Below are 15,885 nucleotides of genomic sequence, written 5' to 3'. Positions count from 1 at the left end.
CTTAGCAATTTGCTGTCAGTCAATAGCATTGATTGGCAGTCGTGACTGATTTCCAGTATTCAGATGGCAGTAGTGACAGTCTTCAAAACTGTTTAAATACAGAGTTGGAAACAGTATATGGACTTCACAGCATTTTTGTTTTTACAAGTTGGGGACCTTTAAAAATAGGGAATAAGAAAATTGCATGGTATTTGGTTAGTGGTCATTCCCTAAGAGTTGACAGGTCACTGGGTGGCAGTGTTGCCTGCATATTTACAATCTTGATAACCGTGAATCCCTGAATCGTGGGCAGGCGGAGTTAAGTTTGGGGTGCAGTTGTGGAAAACTCAGGATATTGTTTTTCATTAAAATTTGGAAATCACAGCTAAAAGTTACCTACCCTCGTTATTTTACAGATTTGGAGACTAAAGCTTAAGTAGTGAATGACAGTTTAGTATTAGAATCAAACTCAGCAGGTTCAGTGTTCTTCCTACTTGACCATTGGTTTTACAGTCTTCTCATAGAATACCTTAAAATGTCATTTAAATTTCATTGAAATAATCTGCGATAGAGTGTGGTTCAGTCAGTGTGATACTAAACTCCTTGAGAAAATACAGTTTTGTGTATATCTGTCTGGTCCAAATACTCTGCCAGTGGCATTTTAGAGCTCAGTTGCATGCATTTAGACTACAGCTCCAGCAAGACAAGGATGTTGTCTTTCGACAACTGATTAGTGGGTAAACAGGCCCGTCTTCCTGTCCTTTAATGAACTTGAGAAGTCCCCAGGTAAAGATTTCATTCTTAGCATAATAGAATTTAACTGATAAAATCTTTCTGGAGTAGGCAGGGTTACCTTTTGCCTACAGTTCTGTTCCTACCTTATGTCTGCTCCAGTAGCATACCTAGTAGAAAAGCAAGGGGGCACATATACATTGGTGTGACAAGACCCAGGAAAATGGTGTGCAGACATTTGTCACCTGATTCACTTTCAGTTATGGACAGCCCTCTGCATCTAATAGAAATCTTGCTTTGGTTTTGCAGAAGGAGATCTTGATTTTTATTTCTGACCAATTTGTTTCAGTAAGATATCCTTAAATAACAGGTGTTTTGTCAAGGCTGAGCAGTGTTGGGTCATTTTCACCCATCTGTGCAGGAAATGAAAACCCTGAAGATCAACGCAGGTTATGTATGTCCTGTGTTATCCCTGTTCGTACAGCTGCCTCTTTCATGTGATGTCATTCAATGTAAATTATTTGAGCCTCAATCTCCAGATGCTTCTGCAATTATGATGGAGAGTGGCTAAAATTCATCTGTAATTGCATTTGCCTAGACAATCCCTAAATAGACACCCAGCACTTAGGTTTTCAGTTATAGAAAATCAGGTGATCAGATTTTTAATCATGGGGACAGCTGGAGGCTGTTGTACATTTATAATACAGAAACTGAGCCTAAGCAAGCTTGCATTGCCAAGAATAGGATTGAGCTCTGGCCTTAGTGACCAGGGATTTTAGGCTGTCATGTGGACATGCCTCCAATCACACCAAACATATCCCCTTATACTTGGCTGAAAGTATAGCCTGCTTTGTCTTGCTGCTTGGGATTCTTTGAATCCTTTTGTCTACACTCCTTTACTTTGACCTCTCCAGTGGTAGGCTTAATATTGGCACAGGATGCTGGCATAGGTGAAATGATTTCTGAGGGAAGCCCTTCAGTACCTTCTAAGAGGATTCCAAGGAAAAAAACGCACATGAAGGATGAGGTTATCATCTCTATAGCTTTGGGGTAATGATGTGTCAGATTTTTCCTTGAACAGGTTCATTCTGTGAAACAAATTCCAGGGTATATAAAATACTGTAAGATTAAAATCCCTAAGTGGATTAGGGGAAAATAGCTAAATTTGAGTGCTTGGGATGGTGCCTAAGTGTACATATACCAAGAGCTTATAATGTATCACCTCTAGCAACCTTTAGATAGTGACTATTATGCCCCTTTACAGGTGAGAAAGTGATGTTACATGTCCAGGATTACCTGGCAAACCAGTGGCAGACTTAAATTTGAGTCTAGAAAATGTTAATCCCTGTAAAAATGCCAAGAGAATCTTGATATTTAATGGCATGTTTTCCTCTTAAGATGGTATATAGCAAAATAATGGTTAAGTCTTCTAGCTTGGTCACTTAACGTCTGTAATATTGGCCAGTAAAGCTAAAGAAGCTCAGAAATACAGTTAACTACTCAAAGAATAGGTTCCTATTACTTATGGCAGCCAAGAATCGAAGCAGGCAGTAAGTAAGGGGGTTAAACTTCCTGTCGCTTTAAAAAGCGGCATGCTATGCTCCCTGAAGTTGGATAAATTACTATCGTGGCAATCAGTGAAACAAAACAGTTAAGACTTAAAAAGCCCAAGAAGAAATCAAAGAACAAAGACATTGCATTGCACTTTTTAATTGCACAGGTAGTTTTAAATAAATGGAGAAAGCACCTTCCAAAAGTTACACTAGCAGGGAAAGATTTCATCAAGCATTTACATAGTAAATTTCCATAGTTTTACAAAAGATTCTTGATCTTTACTTGAACTGTACATGAGGGAAAGGAGTCCCCTCAGGTAGGTGTTCTCTCTGCTTGCAGAAGCAAACTAAAGGACCTAAAATCGGAGACGAGCCTGGGATGCCAAGAAGGGAGAAAAATGATAAAGGGCCATTCATAAATTCCATGTCTAAGACACTTGTCCAGTGACCCTTACAGAAGAATTTTAGGGCAAACTTCTGCCCTTAAGATAAAGGTACAACCTCAAAAGCTGTGATTCTAGATTATAGTAATAAATTTGAGTACCTTGGACTGCTGGATGACAAAAGACAATACTTGGGGTGACCTATAAAGTTTGAACAAATACTTTAGAGGAATTCCCTAGGACTGTACACCCTCTACTTTGGCTTTGTGAATGAAGCATAGGCTTCTCTGCTATCTTCCAGGCAGTGTAATAGTCAAGGCAAAGGGCGACAGCATTGGATCATTCCTTAGACACTAATCAGCTGGGGAAAGAGTTCATTGGCAAAAGTGTCCTCCCAAGAATGGTCTACACCAAGCAGAGAGGACATGTCGCTGAAGGGGGAAGGGGAGCCCTCATATCCACAGTCACTATAAGCATCCAGTAAACAGGAAGATGGCTTCGGGCAGTGGCTGGGTGAAAGTAGATCTGAGGTGCCCAGTTCTGGAATGAAGTCATCTTCTACAAGTTCTTCCTTCACTGAGACAGTGAATTCAGGGTGATCTTTCTCTGAGGGGCTGAAAGGTGCTTCCTCAATTTTCACTACCACATTTGCTTGGTTCTCTGTCTCAGAGGGTATCTCTAAGACGAGGGGCTTGGTATACACGTGGTCAAAACGAATCAGTTCATTAATGGCTTCCAGCTTGGCTGATGACGTCCCCAGTGACGGAGAAGGGGAGGCCGGTAAGGAACTGGGTCCTTCTGGGTAGACCTCTGGTTGTTCCTCCAGGCTGGTAGACTCTGGGGAAGGACATCTGAAGAACATGACTGGATCCAAGTTGAACAGAATGCCCAACAGGATATCAGACTGCAAGAGGCAAAAATTCAATGGAATCCAATCATTAGAACGCACCCAAGAATCTACCTTAGAACACTACTAGGTCCCACAATGTAAGTTAATCATTATGCAATAGGATGACCTCCGAGACCCACAGACCCATTTACCTACACCTCACTCTGTGCTCTAAACCATCCGCAGATAGGGAAGACCGTCAATATTCACTTCTAACCCAACCAAAACCAACTTCTCCTGCCCTCCTCTGCCTGGTTAGGGATATCAGCCATCAAACAGATGGAATTAACAAGTTATAGACCTTTTCACTAAATCCCAATAACCCCTACCTCAGAGTCTGAAGAGTCAACACCGTCAGAATCCATGGGGAGATGTTCTGGAGGGGTGACAACTGGGCCTGCACCTGCTGCAGAGGTGCACGTAGTCTGAGTGCTGCGGACTCAGCAGACCCGGCCACCGGCCTCGCTCCATTCCCCTAGGAGGAAAGACCACCGTGGATGAACAGCTCAAACTGCTGAGTCCTCAAGGAAACACTCACCAGGCAACTGTGGTTCTCTACTTTCAAGAAAGCTAGAAAACTATTCTTTAGAGCTGAAACCTTTCCCTTACCTTTGTTACCTTTCCATTTTATGGAGTCCTCGACAAGAAGAGGAGGAAAGGTTAAGACTAACTTCATTGTCATTTTCTATGCAATGAAACATTTTCACTCCCCAAGCAAAGATTCACAAAGGACTGAAATTCTTAAATAATATCTTCAGAGATGTTCTCCATAATAATGTTTTTTTTTTTTAATTTTTTTATGTCTTTATTTTGAGAGAGAGACAGAGCACAAGCAGGGGGAGGGTCAGAGAGAGGGAGACACAGAATCCCAAGCAGGCTCCAGGCTCTGAGCTGTCAGCACAGAGCCTCACACAGGCCTTGAACCCACAGACTGTGAGATTCTGACCTGAGCTGAAGTCGGACGCTTAACCGACTGAGCCACCCAGGGCCCCCATCCATAATAATGTCCTTAATAAAGTACTGCAGTGCATTTAGGCCCCAAATCTTTCTGGACAGTAATTTCTTACAGACTAGAACGGCCCTACTGTCAATCTTAGACCACTTAAGTGATCTCAATAAATGGGCCAGGTCCATACATTAAAACCCATGCATCACCTTCTATCAGAGGGGTGTCACCATCAAAATGAATCCTTTCCCTACTTACTCATATTCATCAAAAAACCACTATAGTTTTAGTAGCGTTTGGTCAGATTTGACTGGCTCTGTTTCTCTAGTTCTCCTTAATGCTGACATGGTACATTCTGTTGGCTATCAGTATTGTTAGTACTTGCTTTTAGAGAGCTGTGTAACTTATTTTAATTATTAGGCTCTAGTACTATTGACTACCCAGTTGAAAAACGAGTTTAAGTGTCATTAAGGGGTCATGTCACTTAGAACCAGTTCTCACACAGGACATCAGATACAGGAGACAACTCACCTTGGTCTGGGTCTCTGCCTCCTCTTCAGTAAGCAGGGCATCCATCCCCAACCGCTGTCTTAACTCTTGGTTCTCTACTACAAGGCCATGCGTCTTCTCTCGTAAAAGCTGATTTTCTAGCAAGAGTTTCTGGTTCTGTGAAAAAGTTCATAAGAAGCTATTAAAACATCCAGTTCTTTCCCTTAAGGGTCCACCTGGTGAAGTTTCACTACAGCTCGTTTCCCTTCCTTCTCCTTCACCTTTTGGAAAACACTGATACAGTTGTTCACAGTAGGTATTCTAAGGAAAGGTCATAGTCATGAAAAATAAGAAGTGCCATTTTGTGGGGTCACAAATAGCACAATGCCTCTAACTACTAATATAGACCCAGCAAAGGGTGACTTGTGACTTTAAATACAATGGCAAAAAAAAATCCTATCTTGAACTAGCAAGTAATAATAGAAGTGACAACAGCGAACCATAAAATCAAAATATGTTTAAACGTGTGTGTTTTCCTTATCGTATTTTGCTGGCAACAATTTAAGATTAGGTAATCAGTGGACCATAGAAGGGGAAGGGACACGTTAGCAGACTTTTGGCCAAGCCAGGAAGGGTCTCAGGTTTAAGCGACAATTTCCTATCTGCTTTTAGGAATTTCTTAGTACTAACTTGATAAACGTAATGTTGTGATGTTGTAACTCGCCAACTCTGAGACAGATCTCACACGGATGGAAGCCAGCAGGTCCCAGCGGGTGATCGCTTCTGCTCTCCTCAAGCTTCACCACTTAACCACTTAATTACCTAGCTCCCCTAATTTAGACTAGTTTAACTTCCAATTAACTGTCCAATTGTATTCTACAGAGACGGAAACAACTTGGGATAGGCAGCCAACATCAGAACATTCACCAAGGAAGGATGTACGAGAAATAAAAGGTAAGAGTTTGACCTTAAGTATTTTTACCTCTTCCTCCAAATCTACCACTTGCTGCTCCAGCTCACTCATTCGAGCTTTCTTTCGGTCTCTGGCAGTCTGAGCTGCCACTCTGTTTTTCAGTTTCCTGAGAACAGAAGAGACATACCACAGAGTCATTCCCAAACCTTATTTATATCTTTATTTGGAAACTTGGCCAGCTGCTGCTTTCATTTTCACTTAACAGTATACGGTAGACTAAGGTAAAATACACTCCAGGCTCCTCCCCTCAATGGAACGAAACAAAAAATACAGCTTTTTTCATGGATCTAGCTTGAAAAACTGCTTCATTCTTCCCCATATTGCGTCATCCACACCCCCCGTCGCATCCCGGCCACAGCAAGGACGCTGGACACAAATACTACTCATCTTGCATCATAAGAGATTTCCTCCTCCCCTTTTTTCACTCCCTCCGAGAACTCAAATAAGGGAGAGGCGGATGCCTTTCGCCCTTGCCGACATTCTGGGCAGTCCCGGGACACCTGGGCCCGTGTCTGCTCAAGGAGGCACTTATGTCACAAAAGGCACACCGATCACAGAAGAACTAACATTTGAGGAGAGGTGAATACGTGGCATTTCTCAGCCGATCTTTCCAAAGACCTCATGAAATAGATACCATCTTAAGAACGCGGAGACTAAGTTTGACTAGTGAGCCTCACAGACCTCACAGCCCTTCCAACAATTGTCATTCCGGCTCCGCGCCTTCCCAAAATAGTAGGTAAACCAGGAAAAGGCTCCTTGACTCCCTGCTACTGCCCAAATTCAGAAACATTGAATGACAGGTCTGCGGTCACATAGCATGAGGACTCGGAACCCATGTGCCCGAACACCCAGCTCTATGTATCTCTGACATTAGAGACAAAATTGGGCTAGTGGGGGATTAAAAAAAAAAAAAAAAAAAAGGCCTAGGCGGCCCCGCACTCCCGACTTCCTGCCCCGCCCCGCCCCACGCCACGCTGGCACCGCACCGGTCAGGCCAAGGGCGCCCGAGCGCGGCAGGCGGCCAGTCCCCGGCCCCTCGCCCTCAGCGTCCGCGCTCCGACCCTCGCCCACCTCCGCAGCGCCTTCTCCTCGGGGCTCAGGTGCGTGAGGCGCTGTCGCTTGCGCGCCTGGGGTGGCCCCCCGCTCGCCGCCTCCGGGCTGGCCCCTCGTTGGCCCGGCACCATAAGTGGCAGAGCCCGGCCGGCCGGGGCTCCGGCGGCGGCGGCAGCGGCGGCGGCGGCGGGCTTGCCGGACAGAAGCAGCACTTTGGGGGCCCCGGCGGCCGGGCTCTGCGCGGATGCCACCACCACCATGGCCAGAGAGCGTGTACGCCAGTGCGCGCCGCCGCCGCCGTCCTCGGGGCGGCCCCGCCGCACCCAGACTTTCTACGGTCGTGGCCCTCCGCGATTGGCCAGCGCCGCGTGACGCGTGGCCGCTCTCGGCACCCATTGGTCCGGCCGGCCCCTAGGAGGCGGGGCCTGAGCGTCCAGCGTGGCGGCTGCGAGGCCCAAGCAGGAGGGGGAGGGGGCGGGGGCGGACCGGGAGGACCCCGGGATGCGGCCTGGAGGGCCTGAAGATTCCAGGTCTCTTCTGCAAGGGCCCGGAGACCCGCGGAATTTCCTCATCGGACGGATTTTTATCCCCTAGGCTGACGCAATTCCACCTAGAACGCCTGTGTTTAATTCCAAACGAAGAGATTTCCAGACTGATGATTTTATACCAAGACCGCTTGTCACCAGCAGGCTGTCACCTCTGCCCGACCATATTTTATGTCGTGCGCCACGTCGGGCTCCAAGTGGAGCGGAAAGTCGGGAGAGCGCGCCAGCGGGGCCTTGGATTAGAGAAAAGCCTGCAAGGAATTCCGCGAAATAAAGAGTGTTTAGGGAATGAGATCGCGCGTTTTATAACTAGGCTTGGCTCTTAGGTGAGGTTTCATAAACTGAGGCTTGTGATCTCCGAGTGGAAGGAATACATGTAATTTTAATTTGCATTTCTAAATTTTCTATTATGAGCATACTTTTTTCATTTCACGTGTTAAAACGAGGGTCCCGGGGTCTACCTTCAGCCCCCCTGGCACGCGGAGAGGATCGAGGCTCCTGCCCTGACAGCTCAGGAGCAATTTAGGCACATAAATTTATTAGAATCGAGAAATCCGTGGAATCACTCCCCACAGGCATGTTCACTTCTTTTGAAGCAAATTACAAAATGTTAAGTTCCCTGGAATTACAAAGTGATAACTTTAGCAAGTACTTACCGCTTCCCCTGTGCTTAGCACCGTAATGGGTTCCAGGGATGCAAACATTAGTGAAACTAGCTGGTGGCTGGCACTACTCAAAAAGTGAAAAGATAGAATGGGTTTAGGTAATTTTTCAGTGTCATTAAGTCGGATTAGCTCTTCAATTATATTTTGGTGGGGAGGAAACAGGACAGGAAGAGGGAACTAAATCAAATCAGTCTTTTGATATACAGATCCGTTCTCAAGAGGCACAATTTCTGTTATTCCCAGAACTGGGCCATGAGTCTCCCACAGTACACTGAGCTAGCTTGTGCACCTCAGGGCGGCCTGAGCATACACTGCTTCAGAGAACTGGAAAAGAGGGTTGGGAGGTGATCAGAGAAGCCCCTGTTAGTCCAGCAGGGTGTATGTGAGTAACCATGTGGAGAAGGGCAGAGAAGAAGAGGTGGATGGAGTGCGTTTTGGTCTTGGTTAATGGGGTAGAAATGGAATGTTGAAATTGACTCCTCCAGTTTTGTTTTCAAGGCTTTTTCAAGGCTTTTATCTTTTTGATAAACATTTAAAATCATGCTCAAAAACAGTAATATGACCCAATGCAGATTACTATCCATGAAGTCTCAAACACTGAAGTCCAAACCTTTGAACAGTTTCATATCCTCTTTGTGAGAGTAATCTGATGTTTCTTGCATCAGGTGCCATTAATATTTTTAAACATTTACTAGGCACTTGTGATAAGAGATATATAAAACACAAAGTTCTTAGTCTTTGTGAAATGCAGGAAACAGTAATGACAAGCCATAGGTCATTAAGTCTAAATAGATGTCAGTGTAAAACAAAACAAGACAAAACAAAACAAAACCCAGTTACGATTTGAAACTAAAATTCAAAAACTGCTCTAATGTGGTAGCCACTAACCACATGGGGCTATTAAGCACTTGAAATGTTGCTAATCTGAATTAAAATTTGCTGCAGGGGCGCCTGGGTGGCGCAGTGGTTAAGCGTCCGACTTCAGCCAGGTCACGATCTCGCGGTCCGTGAGTTCGAGCCCCGCGTCGGGCTCTGGGCTGATGGCTCAGAGCCTGGAGCCTGTTTCCGATTCGGTGTCTCCCTCTCTCGCTGCCCTCCCCCGTTCATGCTCTGTCTCTCTCTGTCCCAAAAATAAATAAAAAAATTAAAAAAAATTTGCTGCAAATGTGAAATACATCCTCAGTTTGAAAACTTAGTATAAAAAAAAAAGAATGTAAAATATCTGGTTGATCAGTTTTTATATTGATTATATGTTGAAGTGATAGTATGTTTGATATTTTGAGTTAAACTGCTTTTTAGAAATTGGTTTCACCTGTTTCTTTTTTTTAATTGGCTACTGGAACATCAAAAAAAATTTTTTTAATCTTTATTTATTTTTGGGAGAGAGAGAATGTGTGAGCAGGGGAGGAGCAGAAAGAGAGGGAGATACAGAATCCAAACCAGGCTCCAGGCTCTGAGCTGTCAGCACAGAGTCCAACAGGGGGCTCGAACTCATGAACCATGAGATCATGACCTGGGTTGAAGTTGGACACTCAACCGACTGAGCCACCCAGGCGCCCCTGGAACATTTTAAATTATGCAAGTGGCTTGCAATCTGTTTCTGTTGGATAGCACTGGTCTATATGATATCAATGTGGGAGATGACACAGATAAAGAGAAGAAAGGGAAATGAAAGTGTGCTAAGGTTCTTGCCTGCCTCATTCAGGGAAAAGGTATGCATAATGATTAATCCTAGATGCTATTAGAATAAGTAGATGTGTTAATATTGATTTTAGAATTGGGGTGCATGTACCCCTAAGGATATACAAAGATTTTCCAAGCAACATGTGGGTACATGGATAAAATCTCTTTTCCAAGGTCCAAATCCTTGAGAATGGTACCTCTGAAGCAGATTCTTTTTCCTACTTTGTTTTTTTGGTTTGTTTTGTCTTTAAATGTTTATTTTTGAGAGAGACAGAGTGCAAGTGGGAGAGGGGCAGAGAGAGAGGGAGACACAGAATCTGAAACAGGCCCCAGGCTCTGAGCTGTCAGCACAGAGCCCAGTGCAGGGCTCCAACTCGTGAACCTCGAGATCATGACTTGAGCCAAAGTTGGACGCCCAACCGACTGGGCCATCCAGGCGCCCTTGTTTTGTTTTGTTTTTTAAGTAAGCTCTACACCCAATGTGGGGGTCAAACTCATGACCTCCAGATCAAGAGTCACATGCTCTAACTACTTAGCCAACCAGGCACCCCTCACCTTGTTTTTTGAGTTACCATTCTTGCATTCTGCAGAAGGGTAGACCCTCTTCTCACTCACGTTTAATCTTCCTACGGTGCTTTGCCCTGAGGTAGAAAAATCTCAGGGGGTCTATGGGGTACCTGGCTGGCTCATTGGTAGGACATGTGACTCTTGATCTCAGGAGTTGGGGTTGACAATTCAAGCCCCACGTTGGGTGCAGAGATTACTTAAAAATAAAATCTTAAAAAAAAAAAAAAAGAAAAGAAAAATCTCTGAGGGTCCAAACAAATAGGTCAGTTTAACTATTAGTGATGGTGTTGAGAAAGGAAATGACACTCATCAGTGAGTATCAAATCTCTTTCCAGCTGCACTGGTTCTGATTTTTTGTTTTCTTCTTCTTTTAAATATTTATTTATTTATTTATTTTGAGAAAGAGAGCACAAGCGGGAGAGGAGCAGAGAGAGAGACAGAGGGAACAAAGAGCTCTGACATACTTCTCACTCAGATGCCTTACTCAGACTCCCCAATTAACTTTTTACTGTGTTTGCCTGATCAATCCCTCTCTCCCTTCTCTCTCTGTATGTATGTATGTAAGAGTGTATTCGTTTTTTTCCTGAACAATTTATGAATAAGTTGCAGATAAGATGCCCCATTACTCCTAACTACTTCGCACATATTTCCTAAAAACCAAGGCATATTCTCTTCATAACTGCAGCACAACCATCAAAATCAGGAAATTAACATACGTATAGATGCAACATCACCATCTGGTCCTCGCACTCCATTCAAATTTCTCTGATTGTTCCAATAATGTCTTCTAAAGTCCCATATCCAGTCAAAGATCAAATATGGCATATGGTGATGACCATGTCTCTTTAGTGTCCTTTCATTGGGAACAGTTCCTTGGTCTTTTCTTGTCTTTTCTGACCTTGACATTTTTGAAATGTACAGATAAGCCACAGGTTGGGTTTGTCTGATGTTACTTCATGATTTATGCATTTAGGGCAGCAATATCACAGTGTTGCTGTGTTTTTCTTAGTGCATCATATCAGGAGGTACATGATGTTGACTTGTCCCATAACCAGTGATTATACCTATAACTATAAATTGGTTAAGATGTCTGTTAAGTTTCTCCACTCTGAAGTTAATTATTAAGTATTACACTTATTACTAAGTATTTTATCAAAGATATTTTAAGATATCTACCTATCCTGTTTTTTTATTAGACTTTCACCCACGGTTTTAGTATCCATTGATGCTTCTTGCCTAAATTAATTGTTACTATAATGATTACCAAATAGCAATTTCCTAATTCCATCATTCCTTCTCCATTTTTACCTGGAATTCTACCATGAGATAGAACTTTCTCTTCTTATTTATTTACTTATATCACTATCCACTCATAAAGTCTTATTTTACTCAGTGGGTTAAAAAGACTCTATCACTACATTATTTTATTCTCAAACTGCCTCAGGCTCAGCCAATGAGAACCCGCCTTTTAAAGTTGTGGTAAAATATACATAACATAAAATCTACCATCGTAGCCATTTTTAGGCATGCAATTCAGTGGCCTTAAGTACTTTCACATTGTTGTAAAACCATCACCAACATCCATCTCCAGAACTCTTGCATCATCCCAAACAGAAACTCTGTGTCCATGAAACAATAATTCTCTAGCCCTCCAGCCCCTAGTTATTCTTAGAATAGCCCCTCTATTCTATTTTCTGTCTCTGTTAATTTGCCTCTTCTAGGTGCCTTGTGTGAGTGGAATTATACAACATTTGTCCCTTTGTATTTGATTCATTTCACTTAATATAATGTCTTCAAGGCTATGTGTGTTGTAGCATGTATCAGAGTCTCTTTTTGACATGTGTCCTCTCTGACATGTCCTAATCTCTGTTTGAGCATGTCTTTATTTTCTGGTAAAATAAGATATTCCATACTCATTCTTTCACAGGCCCCACCTTGGAATTGGCCATTTCTCCAATGAGCTCTGACTCCTTTTAGTGGAAAATGATGTTTAGTGACACAGATATGGGCACTAGGTGTGCTCCCTGCTCTAGGGGATCATCGCTTCTAGGTCCTCTCAGTGGATGGAATTAGGAGATACATTTATTGTGCATGCATATGCATATCCACATATATAGAGAGATATAGAAAGAGACTTATGTACATTTATACTTATTTTTATATCCATCTATCTGTATTAAAAGCTCATGAGTGCACACCAATGACTCCAATCCAGTCCAGCACCAAAGAGTTTTTTCTAGCCTTTCCTCTTTTCATAATTTTAACTCAGTTAATTGACACAGGCTCCCATTAATCTCAATATGGTTACTTATTTGCTAAATCCTCATGTATGCAAATATTTGTAACCACCCTGTTAGCAATGGTTAGTTGAATCCTCAGACCTGGAACGTACCAACCCTCCACCACAGCCAGCCACTCTTGGTCAAATCCTTGGCTCATATTTTAAAATGCGTATTCACATTCCATTGGACACATTTAAAAGAATGATTTGAAAAAGTTTTATTTTAAAATGTCAATACTCCCAGTTATGTTAGAAATGACATTTAAGCTTATGATGAGGAACTTTAGGTGTTAAATTTAAAATATACGGGGGGTATGTAGTTTTACTAAATTGTTTTAGGGACCAGGTGAACAAAAAAGTTTTAAGACCCTTGTTGCAGAACCAAAACATTAGGAAAGACAAAGACAGACAGGTGAGCAACTGAGGCAAAGAACAAGAAAGCATTATTCCAGAAATTACAAGGAAAGAGGAAAACATGAGAAACATAGTAAGTACAAAACATGAAATAATATGGAAGGAATAAGGCCAAGTATATAAATAATAAAAATTAAATGTGAATGGATTATATTATCTTTGTAAAAGAGAAAGCCTCTCTTGAGTGAAAAATCCAAGATCTAACCATATGCTGTCTACAATTGATACACATAAAACCAAATAGGGTAAGAATGGAGAATGGCTTATTGGACAGATGTTCACAGAACGAAAGCCTACGTAGCAATATTAACAATCAGACAAAGTAGAGTTTAAGGCAAAGGCATTAAAAAAGGACAAAAAACGGTATTTCATGATGATTAAAGGCACAAGCTATCAGTCATAAATCTTTATAGAGTAACATCATTTTGAAATGAACAAAACAGAGACTGAAAATAAATGGTGACAGTAACAGATCCGCAGTCACAAGGGGAGACGAATACACCTCTCTCAGAAACAACGGATGGAGCAGACAAACAAGTTGGAATAGCGCAATTAGCAAGCTTGATCGAACAGAGAACTTTCTCCCTGTTAAAAGATAAACTGAGGCATATTAAACATTTTTAAGAGTTTGAGCAAAAATCGAATGGGGCAGTGCCCAGCTGGAAGTGGTTAGGAGGATACCACCCACAGGAGCTGGGGAAAGACTTCGGTGGAGAAGAGGTAGAAGCAAAGCAAGAATTGTTCGGTTGGCCGTAGTTTAAAATGGTTGCATTATGGGGTGCCTGGGTGGCTCAGTCAGTTAAGCATCCGACTTCAGCTCATGTCGTGATCTCACAGTCCATGAGTTCGAGCCCCGTGTCGGGCTCTGCTGACAGTGCACAGCCTGGAGCTTGCTTTGGATTCTGTGGTCTTCCTCTCTCTCCGCCCCTCCCCCATTCATGCTCTTTTTCTCAAAAATAAATAAACATTCAATAAAGAAATAAAATGGTTGCATTATTTGGGAAGGCTTAGTAGGCTATTAGTGATTTGTTGTCTTTAGGTTTTGATTTGTTTTTAATTTTTTTTAATGTTTATTTTTTTTTTTGAGAGAGGACAGAGACAGAATGCAAGCAGGGGAGGGGCAGAGAGAGAGGGAGACACAGAATCTGAAGCAGGCTCCAGGCTCTGAGCTGTCAGCACAGCGCCTGACCTGGAGCTTGAACTACTGAACTGCAAGATCATGACCCGAGCAGAAGTCGGGCACTTAACTGACTGAGCACCCAGGCGTGCCCCCTTTTTGTTAAATTTTTTTTTAATGTTAGGTTTTGATTTCTTAACATCAAGACATTACAGCCCTAGGTTTTAGTTTGCTTACATGCTTACATAGGCTACTAAAGCATTAGAGCCACCCCAGTCTAATAGCCCCTTGTTTAATTAATGTAACACCCCCAACCAAGGACAAGTTGTGTTTTTTTAAGTTTATGTATTTATTTTGAGAAAGAGAGTGTGCGTGCACAAGTGGGGAAAGGACAGAGAGAGAGAGGGAGAGAGAGAATCCCAAGCAAGCTCAGCACTATCAGCTCAGAGCCCAACATGAGGTCGGATCTCACAAACTATGAGACCATGACCTCAGCTGAAATCAAGAGTCAGATGCTTAACCGACTGAGTCACCCAGGTGCTGCTAACCAAAAACATGTTTTTATTCAAATGAGAAACATTTCCAAAATTTGATCCCATTTTACTCTTTTTATTATTGTTAAAGTGTAGTTGGCACCCAATGTTACATTAGCTATAGGTGTATAACATAATGGTTGACAACTCAATACATTCGTTATTCTGTGCTCAGCACAAGCAGAGCTGACATCTGTCACACACATCACTATTATAATATCATTGACTATATTCCCTATGCTGAATCTTTCCTCCTCATGACTGATCTCATTTTACTCTTGAAGAATGAGACTGACCATTGTGCTATAGGTTTAGAAATGGAATTGCTGGGGTGCCTGAGTGGCTCCATCGGTTTAACTTGTGGTTCCTGATCTCATGGTTCATGAGTTCAAGCCTCGATTCGGGCTCTGTGTTGACAGCTCAGAGCCCAGAGCCTGCTTTGGATTCTGTGTGTGGCTCTGTGCCCCTCCCCCTGGGCATGCTCACTCGCTCTCTCTCTCTCAAAGAATGAATAAAAATTAAAAAAAATTAAAAAAAATTTTTTTTAAACATTTATTTATTTTTGAGACAGAGAGAGACAGAGCATGAACGGGGGAGGGGCAGAGAGAGAGGGAGACACAGAATTGGAAGCAGGCTCCAGGCTTTGAGCCATCAGCCCAGAGCCTGACGCGGGGCTCGAACTCACGGACAGCGAGATCGTGACCTGAGCTGAAGTCGGAGGCTCAACTGACTGAGCCACCCAGGCGCCCGAAAAAAAAAATTTTTAATGGAATTGTTCTCACATTTTGACTTCTGTGAATAAAGCTGTGGTGAGCATTTGTGTACAAATCTTTTTTTTTTTTTAATTTTTTAATGTTTATTTATTTGAGAGAGAGAGAGAGAGAGACCGAGCGTAAGCAAGGGAGGGACAGAGAGAGAGGAAGACTCAGAATCCGAAGCAGGATCCAGACTCTGATCTGTCAGCACAGAGCCCAAGGCAGGGCTGGAACCCTCGAACCTGGAGATCATGACCTGAGCCGAAGTCAGACGCTTAACTGACTGAGCCACTTAGGCGCCCCGGGTACAAATCTTTGTGTGAAAGAA

At 42.9% G+C, this 15,885-nt stretch overlaps 1 protein-coding gene across 1 annotated transcript; it reads right to left on the bottom strand.

Moving 5' to 3' along the window:
- Positions 1-2,405: 2,405 nt before the first annotated feature.
- Positions 2,406-7,300, bottom strand: XBP1 (X-box binding protein 1). Its single transcript, XM_023241614.2, is given in 6 exon segments — positions 2,406-3,551; positions 3,866-3,973; positions 3,976-4,011; positions 5,014-5,148; positions 5,954-6,050; positions 7,016-7,300. Coding segments are annotated over 6 exon segments (1,176 nt in total). The 5' UTR covers positions 7,258-7,300; the 3' UTR covers positions 2,406-2,993.
- Positions 7,301-15,885: the final 8,585 nt, after the last annotated feature.

The sequence above is a fragment of the Felis catus genome, chromosome D3 (genome assembly GCF_018350175.1).
Source record: "Felis catus isolate Fca126 chromosome D3, F.catus_Fca126_mat1.0, whole genome shotgun sequence".
Lineage (NCBI taxonomy): Eukaryota > Metazoa > Chordata > Mammalia > Carnivora > Felidae > Felis > Felis catus.
The sequence above is the reverse complement of the archived record's forward strand: the minus strand, read 5'-3'. Positions and strand labels throughout refer to the sequence as shown.